The sequence below is a fragment of the Pseudochaenichthys georgianus genome, chromosome 11 (assembly GCF_902827115.2).
Source record: "Pseudochaenichthys georgianus chromosome 11, fPseGeo1.2, whole genome shotgun sequence".
NCBI classification, from domain to species: Eukaryota; Metazoa; Chordata; class Actinopteri; order Perciformes; family Channichthyidae; genus Pseudochaenichthys; species Pseudochaenichthys georgianus.
The window spans coordinates 24,914,094-24,931,156 of record NC_047513.1 but is presented as its reverse complement, the minus strand read 5'-3'; the positions used below and the strand labels follow the sequence as shown (position 1 = coordinate 24,931,156).

General features: G+C 44.8%; 1 protein-coding gene across 1 annotated transcript; it reads right to left on the bottom strand.

Annotated features, from left to right (window-relative positions):
- Nucleotides 1–13: 13 nt before the first annotated feature.
- On the bottom strand, nucleotides 14–15,457 carry LOC117454648 (solute carrier family 22 member 13). Its single transcript, XM_034093762.2, has 10 exons — nucleotides 14,779–15,457; nucleotides 14,293–14,396; nucleotides 6,536–6,690; nucleotides 5,657–5,825; nucleotides 5,389–5,503; nucleotides 4,683–4,780; nucleotides 4,354–4,565; nucleotides 2,512–2,620; nucleotides 1,838–2,050; nucleotides 14–1,708 (listed from the first exon to the last, which is right to left on the bottom strand). Exons 1-10 carry the CDS (start codon nucleotides 15,259–15,261, stop codon nucleotides 1,606–1,608), a joined length of 1,761 nt encoding a protein of 586 aa, XP_033949653.1. The 5' UTR covers nucleotides 15,262–15,457; the 3' UTR covers nucleotides 14–1,605.
- Nucleotides 15,458–17,063: the final 1,606 nt, after the last annotated feature.

Sequence of the window (17,063 nt, the reverse complement as noted above, 5' to 3'; positions counted from 1 at the left end):
CATTAGAATAAGGATTCACTGAGTTCTTGTCGATGGGAATAATAGATTTTGGAGAACCATATTCCTTTTGCCTGAGGGTCATGGCATAATACATAACCAGTGCTCCCGATGCATGCCTTTACCTGTATTACACATTCATATTTATAAAAATGACAGCCCTTAAAAACTTCATGTAAAAGTCAGCAGTACCAGATATTTCAGTTTCAATAATAATCCATTTGACATCCAAGTATAATTCAATACAATAAAAAAGTCAGCAAACTTTTACAAACGATGCTGATATCGAATATATTTTCACATTCTAATCACAGAAACATCCAATAGCATCCATAAAAAACCGCAATTAAGCTACGTAAGTCTGACAAAATGCTACATTGATACAGTTAACTATGCAATCTCACTCAACTAGCTTTATTTCACTTGGCTTGAGAATATAGAAAATGAGGCAGTTTGCTTTTTCAATACAGCATTAAAGTACCACAAAGGTATTCCAGCAACAGTCCACAGACATGGTACACTTTTATATACAAATATTAAAGTTATTTTAATAAAAAATCCTTCAGTCCGAAAAAAAAAGAAAGTCAATACAAACATGCAATCTGTGTGTCTGCAAATTCTGTCCCATCACGTATGTAAAATATATCAAACAACATCTCAAGATTTTTACTAAAGGTGTAAACAGTTGAGCAGATTGTAAAGAAATACTCTTAACCTTCATTTTCAAAAAGTGTAGGCTGTTAAATTAGCCTTGGCAGCAAATATAAAAGCCCTGTTTGTGCGTATGTGCATTTCAGTTTGGTGTGTTTGCATAGAGCTCTTAATGCAGATCATGTATTGCATAGAGGGTGTTGTGTGAACAGGATACACTACAGGTGAATAGGGTAGAGCATTGTATCTATGAACTAACCAGCACATTTCCCCTTAAAGAAATCATTAACCCATGTTTTCTGAAATCTTTGTTTAAATAAGCAAATCAGGAATTGGCATACCTTTTCGTAGCAGAAATCCAAACATAGGAAAAAGCCAGGTTTTAAATTGTTTCATTTCGTTGACAGGTTTGAAAGTGAAAGGTTTGGGTCTTTCTTGTTATCTCTCCATGTATCAGAAAACAGCCATTAAAAAATATAAAATAAGAATAACATCATTTGAATCAGACTATGAATGATATGTTAAAAACTTCAGAATAGATCTACATAAGTGCTGCTGAAGTGGGGATTTGGAGAAACATTGGAGAAAACTGCCCTAACTAACTTTAACTAACCGTCTAAACTTCCATAGTTGATTGAAAATGTTCTTTGTATAACTAGGAATTGTTATGTTTAAATATGCAAATGGTTCATTGACTAATGCTAACTTTTGGCAGATTAAGGAGAAATCTACGGACGCATATATACAAAGTGTAGTAAACTAATCCCCTAAATGAGCATTTAGGATGTTTTTATTTGAAACTCTTTCAAAAAGACGTGTAATAGAGGCACAACGGCCCCAAATCTAAAATTCAACCAGTGCTTGTGAGGAAGTCTGTAGTGTCTCATCTTAAGTACAGTACCCGGTAACAAAGTTGAGGTTGTTATGTTTATGTGAATAATTGAATTTGTGCACACTTCACACACAGTTAGCTAGACGATATATCTCCTGCTTTTCTGTGCTGCTTACTGATTGGCTCGTCTCCTCAGACATCTCAGCCTTCTCCTTGTCGGAAGGCGACCTGCAGGAGACCAAACACAGGGAACACACTGAGCTCTCTGCACATGGGAAAAAGGAGGGCTAAGGAGCTTCAAGGACACATTAGCTAAACCAAGGACACATTAGCTAAACCAAGGTCACATTGTGGTACCTCATGTCCCAGTTCTCTGCGTCCTCCACCGTGTCTAGCAGAGGTCTGTCGGCCGTTTCGGGCAGCGCCAGGGCCAGGAGAGCCCCGAGCAGCGGGAAGGTACCAAAGATGAGCAGAGGTGTAGTGGGGCTGTGGCTGTGAAGTATGTTTATCATGGGAGCTAACACACCGCCCATCCTCGCAAACATGCAGGACACACCTAGTCCTGTTTGCCTGTAAACAAGGAAGAAACAACATCATTGGAAAAAGGGTTTTATAATAGGTATTCAAGTAAAGAGCCCATTATGCTTGTTCTTTCCTGTAGTGTGTTGTATAGGTTTTTGTGCATGTAATTGGTCTGCAAAGGCTACATTCCCTCAGCTTCTCATTGTATCATTGTACGTGATAAGCGGCGGGAGATCTCTAAGCGTTTAACCAATCACAACAGGGTCGGCCAGCTTTCCAATCAAAGCCGATAATACAAGTTTGTAAAGCGTGTATTAATCTTAATAAAGCTCCGTCAATAAAGCTAAGTTCAGTCATGAAAATATTATTTCTAAGCACTTATAAGGAACTTTTTACCTAGTCACTAATGCTTTCGACAAGAACCTTCACATCATGTCTTGTTAAAAATCACTTTGAGATCATTTTGGATGAGAAAATGAATTGAAACTGTACTAATGAACATGTCTTACCGAAGCACAGTGGGGAAAATCTCAGCAGTGTACACATAGATTACAGCAAAGGACGCTGTTATGCCGAACTTTCCCACCATGGCAAGACCAGTCTGGACATGGGGATAATCTACAGGCAGAGAGAGTTGAGGCACTTGAGTACAGTAGCGTGGCGTGGGAAAAAAATTAGGGGAAGCCAATAATACGTCCTTTCTTTTGGGTCGGGGGTGTGGTGGTCAATGTAATAACGTAACCAGATGAGTGATTACAGCACCCGGTATAATTTTACACACATTTGTATCATACAGATGCAGGACTTACACACGTCTGTTATCTAACCGACAGGTCCGCACGCACTCTCCAGCCGAAACTCTAATAAGCATTAATTCACAAACTAAATCAGGAGACCTTTAACGTTTTACGTCCGATTCGCTCCTTTTTCCCTCGCTGTACACAGCTCCAGTTTGGGCATTGGCCTGTCATCAGATTGTATTTGTTGTTGTTGCTGCTGTAGCGGAAGTTTAGTACAATTATGTTTGATTAAATACTCCAAATCTCCACCCTCCATTATTGCACTTGGTGAGAGTGGTGCAGTGACGCTATCTATCTTCTATCGATTAGATTTATGATTCGAAAATTATAAAAGTAGGGTAGACATGTGGATATTATCCGACTGAACAAAACGTGCATTTATCTAACGGGTTCGTTTTCTACTGACCTTATTTCGAGCTATTTTCCAAAATCCTATGGAGAAATCCCATTGCTTTTTAGTCGAGGGAAACCGAGCGCAGCTTACTTCCGGGTTTTAGGACGCTTCACTGAAACACTAAATTGATGCAATTTGATTGGATTGTGAGGCAAGGGAAGCCAGCCGCCTCTGGCTTCCCTTGGCATGGCCTTGACTAATCACAGGTTGGCAGGGGCATGACGTGAGCCTTGTCTGATTGGTCAATCCCTCAATTTTTTTTCACCAAAGGGAAGCCAATTTCGGCTAGCCTCCTCTCGCAACAGAGAGTGCAATCTACTGTTTCACCATAACATCTACAGGGGCGCTGTTTCACTCTTTGTAAAATACTCAATGAGAATGGGGGAGAGATGGACCGGCAGCAACACACAACAAAGAATTTCCGAAACTAAACAAAGTGTTTTTATTTATTTATTAAAATTATAACTACTATCTGAAAAAACAGGGGAAGCCTGGCTTCTCTTGGCCTCCAGGAGAAAACGCCACTGCTTGAGTATGAGTTTGAGGATGAGATAAAGGTTTGGAGATAGTAATGGGAATTATGGCTCTTTGAAGGGAGCCGGATCTTATGACTCCGTTCCTTTGCGGGAGCCGTTCAAAAGAGCCGTTTTTTTAAGGGCTTCGGGGTTACTAGGTTTATCTGCGAAATATACCTTTTATAATTCAATCAAATGTAGCCCTTTTTGACTAATGATTTATATGTGCACACATATATCACTTAAATTATTCTACGCATCCTTTGTACTGAAGTATTTAAAAGTAAAAATTACATGTTTAATATAAATGATTTGCTGTGGCCAATTGTTTTCATTGCATTTACAGACCCTCTGATTGTAGAACCATGCTAAAAAAAAAGCAGATAGCAACACCTATACAAACTGACAACAAATCTTTGCTGAGCCTAAAAATAATCAGAAATAAATATCATAATGAAAATAAATATATTGCAATGCTCAAAACAGCAGCATCCAACCGTCTCTAATCCTTGGATATTACATAACAAATGGCTAGTTCGCGGGCGCGAGCCAGCTCCCGTTGTTCACTTAAACTTTGTGCCGGCTTGTTCGCGACCGACACATCCCTATTTGGAGAACGATTACAGAAATCATTAAATGCACCTTCAGGAACAGCGAGCGTTAGCAGACAGGCGAGTCCTCCCACAGCCAGAAATCCACTTAGGGAGAGTCTACGACTGTAGGGCAGGACGAGCAGGACCACAGAACGGGCCGGGATCTCAACCAACCCGAACACAAACTGGGTCAGGTAGAGGTCGGTCCCCAGCCTGGACACACCCAGAGAGAGGCCGTAATACACCAGCACATTCACAAACCTGGGGAGTAACGGAGGGAGAGAGAGAAATAAAACAGACAAAGAAACATGGAATGATTTGGTATTCACTAAATAGAGCATTTGAGCATAAACACATACACAGATGCCTGAAACGTACCAGATGTAGAACAAGATGAAAGCCCTCTTTCTCATTTGAGGAGTTCTTACGAGATCCACTGCTGAATAACTTTGCTTCCCTCCACTTAACTTCTCAATCTGGACAGGAAAACAAAAGCATTTAAAAGACAATGCTGGTGATATTCTACTGTTTTATTATTTGAAACAAATCCAAGTATTAACCCAGTAGCCAAAGCATGATCTCTGTGTTATATAGCCGCATAGCTATTTAAACAATTAAAAACACATGCATTTGCCCAACTGTTGCAGTGAGTGTTCCTTTGTTGCTATGACCTTGGGTACTGTGGGTTATTTTGAGAAAATCCAACTTACATAACTATCCTGCTATTAATACTCACTAGAATGCCAAAAGTGCATTGTGTATCACCAACAGCTGGACATTTTCACCCAGCAACTTCTACTGTTGTTTTAAAGGGGACATATTAAACAAAACTACAGTTCACATTTGTTAAAGGAAATTAGTGGGCAATCTTGACACAATATAGACATTGTGTAACATCTCATCTTGGCATGATTTTAAATCCGCTGTGAGATAAAGGAATTATGCAGTGTCGGGAATGGACAAACAAAGTGATGGGTTTGTTGTTTCCTTTCCATTCTAAAAAAGATTAGTCTGTAACAGGTCTTGCTGCAGACAAAAGACACATGGAAATAGTTCAGATAGAAGGCAGTTATGAGAGACACACTTGTACAGCAGGAGGTAAGACACGGCCGTTCACTAGTGCTGCTTTGTGGAGGAGTGCGATGGCTTCCTCCCTTCTGTCGTTGGCCAACAACCATCGGGCCGACTGAGGAACCACCCTGACAGAGGTAAAGAGAGAGAGAGCCGACAGGGGGAGAAGGGAGAGGAGAAAATGCCACAACGAGGAGTAGGACAGGCATTCATTTACTCTTGTGAAGAACTGTATGAATAAATATTGGGTTTAATGTTCAGGTGCTTGTTGAATTTCCCACCATATATAGAAGATGAGCAGGAAACCAGGGGCCGATATGGCCAGTTGCAACTTTCTCCAGTCTCGTATCAAGTATGCTACGCCCGCTAGCAGTATGTAGCCCAGACCAAAGGCGTAGTCGGTGATTATACCAGCCAGCATGCGTCTTTTGGTGCACGTCCACTCAGTGCCTTTAGAAAAACAGTGCAGGGTTTGGAACGAGAGCAGAGGAGAGGAGAGGAGGATTCATGAGGAGAGGGTTAAGCTAGGGTCGTGGTGTGGAGCTTTAAGGTTGTGGAAAGAGTGGCAAGGGTTTGTGTTGTGGGATTGGATAAAGAAAGCATGAGCAATTAACACTTTAAGTACGATATGTGAAGGTTTGACAAATGAGATGACTAGCCACTGACAGTTAAGAGTTATGCCTGCTAGTAACATTACACAGGACATATAATGGTCATTTTCAGGTTTCATATTTGTATTTTGCACCTCTACTGTGACATGTTGACATGTTTTAAAAAGGTCTTTATTTTTCTCATACTGCCTGTGCTGCAGCACCTCTTTTCACCCTCTGTCTGAAACCAGAGCCCAGTCTGCTCTGATTGGTTTGCTGGCCGGCTCTGTTGTGATTGGTCAACTGCTTGTAGATATCCTGCCCCTTAGCCTATCACATACAATGTGTTGGAGCACTAGCCAATAGAAGTGCGAGTGTTACGTAGTGATGTCATTGTGTTACGGATTATCCACAGTTTTAGCCTTTGCAGACCATTTACATGCACAAAAACCTATGTAAGACACTGCAGGAAAGGGAAAATCCCAAAGAGCATAAAAGGGCCCCTTTAATTGTCATTGAAAATGAATAATTCACAATTCATGAGAAGTCTGCTGAGTGCTTTGTAAATACCAAGTACAAAGGCGTTGATGATGACTCCCGATATCGTGGTGCCAACTAGAAAGCGGAGAGCCACATAGATGGGGAAGTTTGGTGCAAAGGCCACGGCGACTCCAAACAAGGTCTGAAGAGCGATGGACAGCAGCAGGACGAAGCGTCGGCCGTACCTTACACAGAGAGAGGAGCGGAAATGAGTTTGCATGAAATGAATGATCAAACATGAATGTGACAGGGTGACCTATACAGACAAGTGTTACTGTGAGAAAATGCAAAACCTGCAGGAATATCAACAAGATGTGAGTGTTAGTGCCCCTAGAGATTTGAATGCTGTCTCTTTAACTAAAAATGATGGAGATATTGATATGGATATATTTAGGAGGCTCAGCATTGTGTCAAGCTAAGTTTGGTTGGTCCTCTCTCTTTATATCTGATAGGCATTATAGACACTGGGTTTTATTTATTTACGAGTCACTTTCTTTACTGCGTTGTTGTCTTTTAATATGGGCCCCTATCGAACATGCTCATATGATATATTGGATTAAGTTGTAGGTACTGGTGCTGGTTTTTCTTATTGTGCACCAGCTGGAATAATATGCAAAACAATCGAAATTGTGTTTTCACAAAGACCTCAACAATTGTTAGCGACAGTATGTGTTTCAGGTACCAAAAGTAATACAGAAAGATGCTAAAAAGTAAAAGCAAATATAGATTTATAGTTTTATTATTATTTTTATTTGGCTTTTTAGCATTTCTGCTATCCTGTATATATTTCTTATTTGTATTACTTGTCAGCCATATTGAAAATTAGGTCTCTACCTTGATGTGTTCAAATAAAGGATACATTAATTAATTAAATAAAAGCTATTTCCTAGATTTTACCATCTTGACAGAAAAACGAAATCTTTTATGATATATTAAATAAACATTATCAGTTAAACCCCACCGCAATACAAGTCATTAGCATGCCCTTTGACATATAGGGGGGCCCCCCTAACACTGACCTTTGACACCCCTGTGGCCCCCCTAAAAATGAAAAGTGAAAAAAATGAGACATTTATGATTTATTACACGATTTATTGAATGACGGAATAGACGGAACTAGCGTTATTCGTCATTCTAGTCGGACCCATTCGAGCGGTGCACTCACTTTCACTGTCCGGCTGAAGCGCGCGAAAAACAAACACTTTTCATCTCGGATCATCAGAGGCTGTTGCATCCAAGAAAGACTGATTGAAACTATAGGTTACTTACGTAACCCAGTCTAAGATGCATGAACATGAAATGAGATGTCTCACTATGGGATGCGCCTCAACGCGTATGCAAACAGAAGCATCAATCTCATTACGCCAATCCTGATTGGCTGGTGATCTTGGCGTCAACGTCAGGGAATCCACCCACCCTTTAAGTAGCTTGCGCTACGACGCAGCGTCATTCAAAATAAGCACCTTTTCTCGCTTCGCCTTAGCAAGAAGGGCCGTCTGGTGAGACATCTCACTTCATGTTACTCTGAATACTGGGGTTACGTAAGTAACCTATAGTTCTCATTCATAACACTCCGTTCGATGTCTCACTATGGGATATTGAAACTCCCGTATTGCCAGACGAGCTTATCTCGAAAATCACCAAAACAACCAGGACTTAACAGGTAGAACCCTGTCTCAACACGGGGCCCAGCACTGCGCGGGCCACACTAGGAGCAGAGACATCTAGCCTGTAAAAGCGGACAAAAGTGAGCGGCGAGGACCAGCTCGCTGCTGCACAAATGTCTTGGATGGAAACACCCTTGAACAAAGCCCAGGATGTAGCCAGTCCACGAGTAGAATGAGCACGCAGGCCCGTTGGTGCCTGCAAACCCTGACTCGTATAAGCCAGAGCAATCGCTTCCACAATCCAGTGGGAGAGCCGTTGCCTGGTAACGGGCTTGCCCTTCTGAGGGTTAGCCCAGGATATAAAGAGTTGGTCATTACAACAAAACTCTTTTGACCTGTCCATATAGATGCGTAAAGCACGAACTGGACACAGCAAATGCGGCCGCTGTTCCTCAGAGGAACACAGCGGCGGAGGAAATGCCACAATGTCAATGGGGGTACATGAGCCAACCACCTTAGGTATAAAGGCAGGGTTGGGCTTCAGCAACACTCTCGTTTGCCCCGGGGCAAACTGAGTGCATGAAGGATGTACTGAGAGCGCATGAATGTCACTGACTCGCTTGGCAGATGCCAGAACCAGTAACAGCACTGTCTTCAGTGACAAGTGTTTCATGTCAGCTTCTTCCAGGGGTTCAAATGGAGGTCGAGTGAGCCCATCTAAAACCACTGCCAGGTCCCATAAGGGCACCAGCGACCTGGAGACAGGGAGGAGCCTGCGAGCCCCTTTCATAAAACGGCAGACCAAAGGATGTTGGCTAGCCGTCTTTCCCTCAAAGCCCACATGGCATGCAGCAATAGCAGCCAGGTACACTTTGATCGTAGAGAAAGCTCTGTGTTTATCAATCAAGTCCTGTAGAAATGATAAAATCACCCCGACAGGACATTGAAAAGAGATGTGTCCTTTTTGAAGGCACCACTCCTCAAACACCCTCCCCTTACAGTCATAAAGAGACCTGGTGGAGGAAGCTCTTGCACTCTGAATAGTGTTTATCACCTTCTGAGGGAGCCCCACTGTATTCAGATTGTACCACTCACGGGCCAGGCCCATAGTGCCAAGCGCTCTGGGTGTGGGTGAAAAATCGCTCCCCCCGCCTGAGACAGTATGTCCCTACGTAGCGGGAGCTGCCACAGCTGCCCGCACAGCAGCTGATATATCTCCGCCAGCCAGTACATTGCAGGCCAGTGCGGAGCTATCAGGATAAGTGTGTGGCGTTGTTCTCTCACTCTGGCCAGAGTTGTGGGTATCAGAGTCAGGGGTGGGAACGCGTACAGAAGGACCGGAGGCCAAACGTGCGCGAGCGCGTCCACGCCTAGCGGTGCGTTTAAATCGCGCATTGAAAAGAACAGCTGACATTGAGCATTTTCTTTTGATGCGAACAGATCTACCGCGGCTCGGCCGTAACGCACCCACAGCTGACTCACAATCCTTGGATGTAGAGTCCAGTCTGCATAGAGTGGTGCACCTCTGGACAGCAGATCCGCCCCGAGGTTCATCACTCCTGGTACGTGCGTCGCTCTCAGAGAGAGGAGACGTCCGCAGCTCCATAAGATCAGTTTGCGTGCCAGCATGTGTAACTGGAGAGAACGCAAACCCCCTTGGCGGTTTATATACGATATTGTGGTCGTGTTGTCTGTCCTCACGAGGACGTGATGTCCGCTGAGAAAAGGCAGAAAGCGTTTCAGGGTGAGGAACACCGCTAACAGCTCTAGATAATTTATGTGTGACCGTTGGAGGGCTCTGCTCCAGAGACCCCTCACAGGTCGACCTTCATATACCCCCCCAGCCCGTCAGACATGCGTCTGTGGTGACCACCTTCCGCGATAGGACAGCACCCATAGGCGCGCCCCATACTAGAAAAGTCGGGTGTAGCCAGTGGCGCAGTGCCATTACGCATTTCATAGTGACCATTACTCTCCGCGCGCCATGACGTGCGGGGTTTAGTTTTAGAGCGGCTACCCAGCGCTGAAACTCCCTCATGTGTAAGCGTCCCAGTCGTACCCCCAGAATGGCGGACGCCATGAGCCCCAGTAACATGATCTGAAGAGAACATATTTGCGTGGCTGGAAATGAGCGAGGCAAGCCCTGAAGGCTTTCACTCTCTCTGCTGACAAGCGGGCTGTAAAGGGCACCGAATTCAGGCGTAGGCCCAGGAAGAGTACAGTCTGGGCTGGGAACAACATGCTCTTTTCTGTGTTTATTACGAAACCCAGGTCGAGCAGGTGTTTTACGAGGACATTCATTCTGCGTAATAGCCTCTTGCTCCGACTGTGCGAGAAGGAGTCAATCGTCCAGATAAATTGCCAGGCGAATACCCTGTTGTCTTAACGGGGCTATCGCGGCTTCGGTACACCGTACAAACACTCGCGGGCTGAGAGACAGACCGAAGGGAAGTACTCTGTACTTGTAACAGACACCCTGAAAGGCGAACCTCAGATATTTCCTGTGTGGGTAATATACTGGGATGTGGAAATACGCATCTTTCAGGTCGACTGATGTGAACCAGTCGTTTTGGCGCACGAGACGCAGCAGAGATGTGTGAGTGAGCATTCTGAATTTGTATCTTTTGAGATATTTGTTCAGAGCTCTCAAATCTAGTATAGGCCGAATTCCGTTCCCTCCCCGTTTGGGAACGAGGTAATACTTGGAATAAAAGCCGCTCTGACTCTGTTCGGCGGGTATTATCGATATAGCCTTCTTTTCTAGTAGCGAGAAAATCTCTTGCTCTAGAATATGGGCCGACTCTCCCCGGGCCTGTGAATACAGAATGCCCGAGAAGTGAGCGGGGGTGACAGCGAATTGGAGCCTGTAGCCCCGTGTTACTGTCTTGAAAACCCAAGCAGAATCTGTGAGCATCCTCCACTTTTTGCTTCTCAAAGCGAGTGGAGATGTCACAGCTCTGTCGTCTGCCCTCAGTGTCTCTATTTGTTGTGTCATGGGGCCCTCTAGTGTCTGAACACGGTGGTACCCCAGGTTGACAACCCCGGCCGACACTGCGCATGCGCGTGGCGGTGGTGCCTTCACAATCCCGTCTATTGTCCGCCTTTTGAGAGAGGCCGTAGCCGCTCTCAAAAGAGGGGCAGACTGTTTATTGTTTATTGTTTTTCTTTTCATTTTTATTGACTGCGCCCTTGGCTTCAAGCCTGGAAACGACAGTGGAAAATGATTTATTCTGAAACAACAATGATGACATGTGTTTGTGTGACTTAAACAGGCAGCGGAACTTGCTGTCTTCGATGTTAAGTCCATTTCCCTGATGGCGCGAACTTGAGGATGACGTTCTGGCATCACTCGAGACGGCGGGAAGATGGGGGCATGGTGGCACCCCGAAAACACATGAGCATCCAACACTGGAACGTGCTCTGGAGCTGGGGAACAGGGAACTTCCAGCTCCTTCATCGAGGAGAGGAGAGGAGGCTATCAGGCCGCCCGCTTCTTCTTCTTCCTCGCCTGGTGGCTGAAAACCTGGGTCGGCTGCGCCTGAGCGGCAGCTGCCGGAACCGGAGATTTTCTTGGCCAGCTCCCCCTTGCCTCGTGCCTGGGCTGGGGACCCGGGACGGGCTGCGGTCTCTGCTGCTTCGGTATCTTGAACCGGGCAGGACGTGAGACAGCTTGAGTGAAGGCCTGCCGCGGGACCATTGAAGGTGGCGGCTGGACCCTTCGGGGGAGACAGAGCTGGAGAGCCTCGTCTCCCTTCCTTTTCTCAGCTGCATTGAAGCTAGAGCAGAGCCAAATATGCCCTCGGGAACAATAGGCTTGTCCAGAACATCCTCTTTTTCCCGGTATGGAAGGTTTGTCAGGTTGAGCCACCTGGCTCTCTCCTGTACCACCATCATTCTCAGCGCTTTGCCCGTGGCTTGGACTGCACAGCGCTACACACGGAGGCAAATGTCCGTGATCGCTGCGATCTCGTCCCACACGGCAGGCTCAGGTTTGCTCGACATGTCTTCGCAGAGCTCTGCCTGGTAGGCGGTCAGTAGCGAGGAGACGTTGAGTGCCCTGGCGGACAAAGCTGCGGCTTTATAGGCCCGTTCGGTCATCGCTGACTGGAACCGGTCTGCCTTTGCCGGGAGCATGGGGTTCCTGCTCGGTGTCGAAGCCAGCCTCGGTTGGAGGTGGGCTGCCACCAGCGGTTCCGTCACAGTCCAGGGAGGAGGCACCCTGGATTGGGGCCTTGTTGCTAAAGGGGCGATCTCTCCACGAGACCGACACCTCATCCAGCATCTCCGGAAAGACTGGAAGGAGCTGCCTCTCCGTCCTCGCTGCTTGGGGCAAGTTCTTCCCCTCGTAGCGAGATCTGGAGGTCTCCTTGGCCACTTCAGGCCATGGGATGTCCAGCCTGGACGCAGCGCGTTGACACACGGCCTGCAAGTCCATACTTAGGACGGGCGAAGCTGGTGTGCTCTCGCCCGGGGGAGTGGACATCGCTCCCGGCTTTGCAGCCTGAGCCGATGAAACGAAGATGTCATCCTCATCCGAGTCAGACAGGAGGAACTCAGAGGTATCCTCTTCGTCCTCCATATAGTCCAACTCCGGGACATCCTCTGCGGGTGGAACCATGGTGAGGTCCAGTTGGGAGCCCCAGCTTGACACAGCGCGGGGCTCTGCTCTCGCGGCTCTTGCCGCCACCGGGTCCCAGCCTGACACGGCGTGGGGCTCCGGTTCAGCGGCTGTCGCTGTTGTTGAGCCCCAGTCTGACACAGCGCGGGGCTCAATCTCTGCGGCGGACGCCACCATGTCTTGATTGCCGGCCGGCGAATCAGCGGACATGAGGGGGTCCCGTCCCGACAAGCTAGCTTGGCGTGCTAACCGTCGGCGGAGGCTCTTAATGGTGAAGCGGGTACAATGCCCGCACGAGCCGGGGTTATTGATAGCCTCCCGGGCGTGTTCCAGCCGAGGCAGGACGAGCAGACCCGGTGTCAGTCTGTGCCTGAAATCTTAAACCCGCAGCCGCATTGCCGAGCCTCCGAGTCCCTGACTCCTCTGGTGTGAGGGAGAGAAGGGTCCATCTTCGTTCGCCTGGGTGTCGGCGTGGAGTGGACGCGCTAGTAACAGGTACGTTACTGAGAAAAAAATCCAACCTTGCCATTAGTCCGAAAGGAAAAAAGGCGACGGTGTAGATTTTATTCTTTAAAGAATATTAACTGGTGTGTTAATACCTTTTTTATCTCTGTCTCCTCTGGTGTGAGAGAGAAAAGAGAACGTCCTCTTTACCGTGGTGTCGGTGTGGAGGGAAGAAAAAGCTAGCAACAGGTTAACATGTTACTAGCTTGAAGAAAAAAATCAAACCTTACCGTTATTTCGACGGAAAGAAACGACGAGGCAGATTACAATATTAACTGGTGTGTTAATACTGCTCAGTCTTCTTGCAAAGCAAAAAAAGTAACCGGCAAGCGCCCGTCGACCGAATGTTAGCTTTGGGTTCAGTCTGTGGACCGTTAAGCTAGCCCGGTTACTGATAATTCGAGATGTGCTCTGAAGCGAGAAGAGGTGTTTGAATGACGCTGCGTCGTAGCGCAAGCTACTTAAAGGGTGGGTGGATTCCCTGACGTTGACGTCAAGATCACCAGCCAATCAGGATTGGCGTAGTGAGATTGATGCTTCTGTTTGCATACGCGTTGAGGCGCATCCCATAGTGAGACATCGAACGGAGTGTTATGAATGAGAACCTACGTTTTGAGAGACTACCACGATAATTAAAGGTGATTTAAACTATTGTATCCGTGTAATTGTAGATGTAAAGTAGAGATGTAACTGTTCATTGCCTTTATTTTTATATAAATATGATATGGTGTTAGTGCAAAAATTGTACTATAACTTCAACTGAAGCTAACAGTAATAACTATAAGATATATATGAAATAAATAAGTGTACTGAAACAAATACCAATAACTGTATTGCATTGTTTTCTTATGCACAATTACTTCATACTGTCTAGTTCTCTTTTTCGTCCTGCATTTATTGTGCCCCCCTCAGAAAATAACTGGCCCCCTAGGTGCCCCCCCGGTCAAATTGGTCAAGAACCGCCACTGGGCCACTTGTGCAATGTCTCTGAATCTGACAGTTTGGCTGTTTATTTCGGCTTCAGGGCTTCAGGATTAAGATGGAGAAACAAAGCCTACCTGTCAGCCATGGCTCCAAACAGCACAGAGCCCACCAGCAGACCGAACATGTAGACAGACGACCCGAGACTGTTCAGTCCCGCTCTGTCACACACCAGGTCCCACTGTCAGAAGGGAAGAAAACACAGAAGAATAACAACTTTTATTTTTCCATTAATAGACTGGGGCAAGTGTTAGCTGAATCACTTGTGTGTCAGTTCCAATCAAATTGTGCTGGTCAAAACAAAAGCTTTGTGAAAGCTCAGATTCACAAAAGAAAGGCAGTGTTGTTTCTTGTGTCAAAATGAAAAGTAAAGCCTTAAACCATAAATATATACCAGTCATTGCTATGTTATTGTCTTACCTTGCTTGTTTGTGCTCACCTTGCTTTTATGTTATCTTGTGATAACTTACATTTTCAGTATAATAGTATCATGTTTCAACTCTAAGTCATGTAGTTTGATTTCCTTGTGCAAATGACTAAAAAAGCAATGCTATATTATAGACCTCGGTGACTGTGGTACTCTGGAAAGTCTCCTTGCTGTACACCCAGCCCTGGCCACATGGCACACGCTCAGTCCGGTTGACATCTGAAGAGAAACAGGAGGAATCCGAGAGGCTGAAGTTCCCACTGAGTGTACCCGGTAATGAGGACTGATTCCCGTGTACTGAGCTGGAGCTCTCTCGGCAGTGGTGGGGCGGCGAGGATCCGGTGAAGATGCTCACCATCATGTGGAAAGCGAGGAGGATCTGGGGTAAACAAATCCATACGTACAGAGTTTTCTGATACCTCCCGAAGCCTCCGACTGCAGAGAGGATCTGGTCGAAATTCATTTTGGGGAAATGTAGGACAATTTGGTGAAGGAAGTGGAAATGTGCAGTGTGTGACACCAAGCAGAGTGTCGACACTAAGCAGACCCGTATCAGAGTGGATGTGGGGAGATGTGGCTGGTTCCTCAGGATGTAAACAACAAGGACATCAGTTCCCATGTGCTGCTAGTCCAGCTCTTCCAACATGACCCATCTTGAGCAGTCCTGAAATTACCTGAAAGGCTTAAACTTCTCCCACTTCATGCCCCAAAGCTGGCAAATAGTGTCTCCAATCGAGGGTGCATACCGTAGGTCTATTAAGTGGGAAGATGGGAAAATAAGACACTTAACCAAGAAAGTGCCTCTGTGATTCTCCTCCCACACGGTGCAAAACCTGGAGAAATGGAAACAGGTTTTATAAGGAGCAATGTGGAGCGGGAGGGCAGGGCTATAGCCTGGTTACAAAATCTCCTAAAACATGCTCCAATGCAACATAACACTGGCACTGGCTATTATTATGCCTTTTCTTCATGCAAACGATTGAAGCATCAGTTGCACTTGCCATTCACAATTTTGAAATAAAATACCGATTGTTCATTTGGGGTAAACACAACACATCTTCACCAGAAATCTGTAAGAAACAATGTGTGGGCATATCCTCTTTGGCCCTCTGCTGCCATCTTCTGCTGGAAGATGGCATTACAGTGAGACCCCTCAGCCTGTCTGCCATTCACTTATACTGAAAGATAATGTGGTCATACATTATAAAGGTATATTGTTTTGCTTCACAGTGCTAAACCAGTACCTTTCACATAGAGAGGAGCGGACCTGAGTTTGCAAAAATGAACAACTACCACTGTGAATTAATGAGATAATGTCATTTATACTGTAATTATCTACTCTACTCTCTTACCTTATTTGTATCCTTTTAGGGCAATTTAAAATCGCTATTTCAACCTATTTCATTGCCAGTTGCTCTGGTTTTAATTGATTAAGTTGCTTTCAATCTTAAATATTCTATTTATTTATTTTACTGATTTTAGCTTTTTATAATTTCTGCTCTTATCTTTTCTTATTTGTGTTTTTAATGCCTTTGATTTGGACATGTTGCAATATAGTTTTATGATGTGTTTAACAGATTGTCTGTGTTATGTCTAGAACTCAATACCAAGACAAAAGAATAATGAAAGAAGAAGGCCAAATGTACAAGATACTGTACATTCACTATGCAAAACGTAATGTATTATAATATATTACAATTAGGCATGTCTTTTCTTGGGCTTGTAGTTTTTGTAAATAATGATAACATAGCCAGTGATAACATGGTCAGACTCAGGAATGGCCGACTCAGCATGTTATCTGGAAAACAATGGCTCCTCTCTCTACAGTCCAGTTTGGCAAGTGGGAGGCAATCACTCAGTCAGTGTTCATTAAAAGAAAAGAAAAGAAATGCATATACAGTATGTCAGTTGAAAGATAACCAAACCTTGCTGGGGTATAATGTCTGTTGCGAAATGTAGTCCAACAAAAATGATATTAAACGAGTAAAACAATTGAAAGATTAAAATGCTCAATTTCATAACATGTATTATTGGATGACTCAGAATTAGGTATTAGGTGTTTAAGTTTTACATTTTACAAATGTTTTGTGCATTTCATAGCCCCTTCCTGTTGTGGGTGCTCCTGACGTCACTGATGCTGGTTTCGGTGTCTGGGTTGCAGCAGGGAGAGAAACTGTAAAGTCAGATATATTTCAACCGGAAGTGATTAGAAACAATGTGTTTCTTAAGAAAATAAAAGCACAAAAATTGCATTTAAATGTCCAGTACAAATTATATAAAATTGAAAGAATTATGATGATAAATTGAAGAATTAACACATAGGCCTACAATACACAAATACTCAGGAGATTCATTGATTTTAATTTGTATAGGCCTTCATTGACTTTTATAGTTATATACAGTGTCCTATAATAAGGAAAT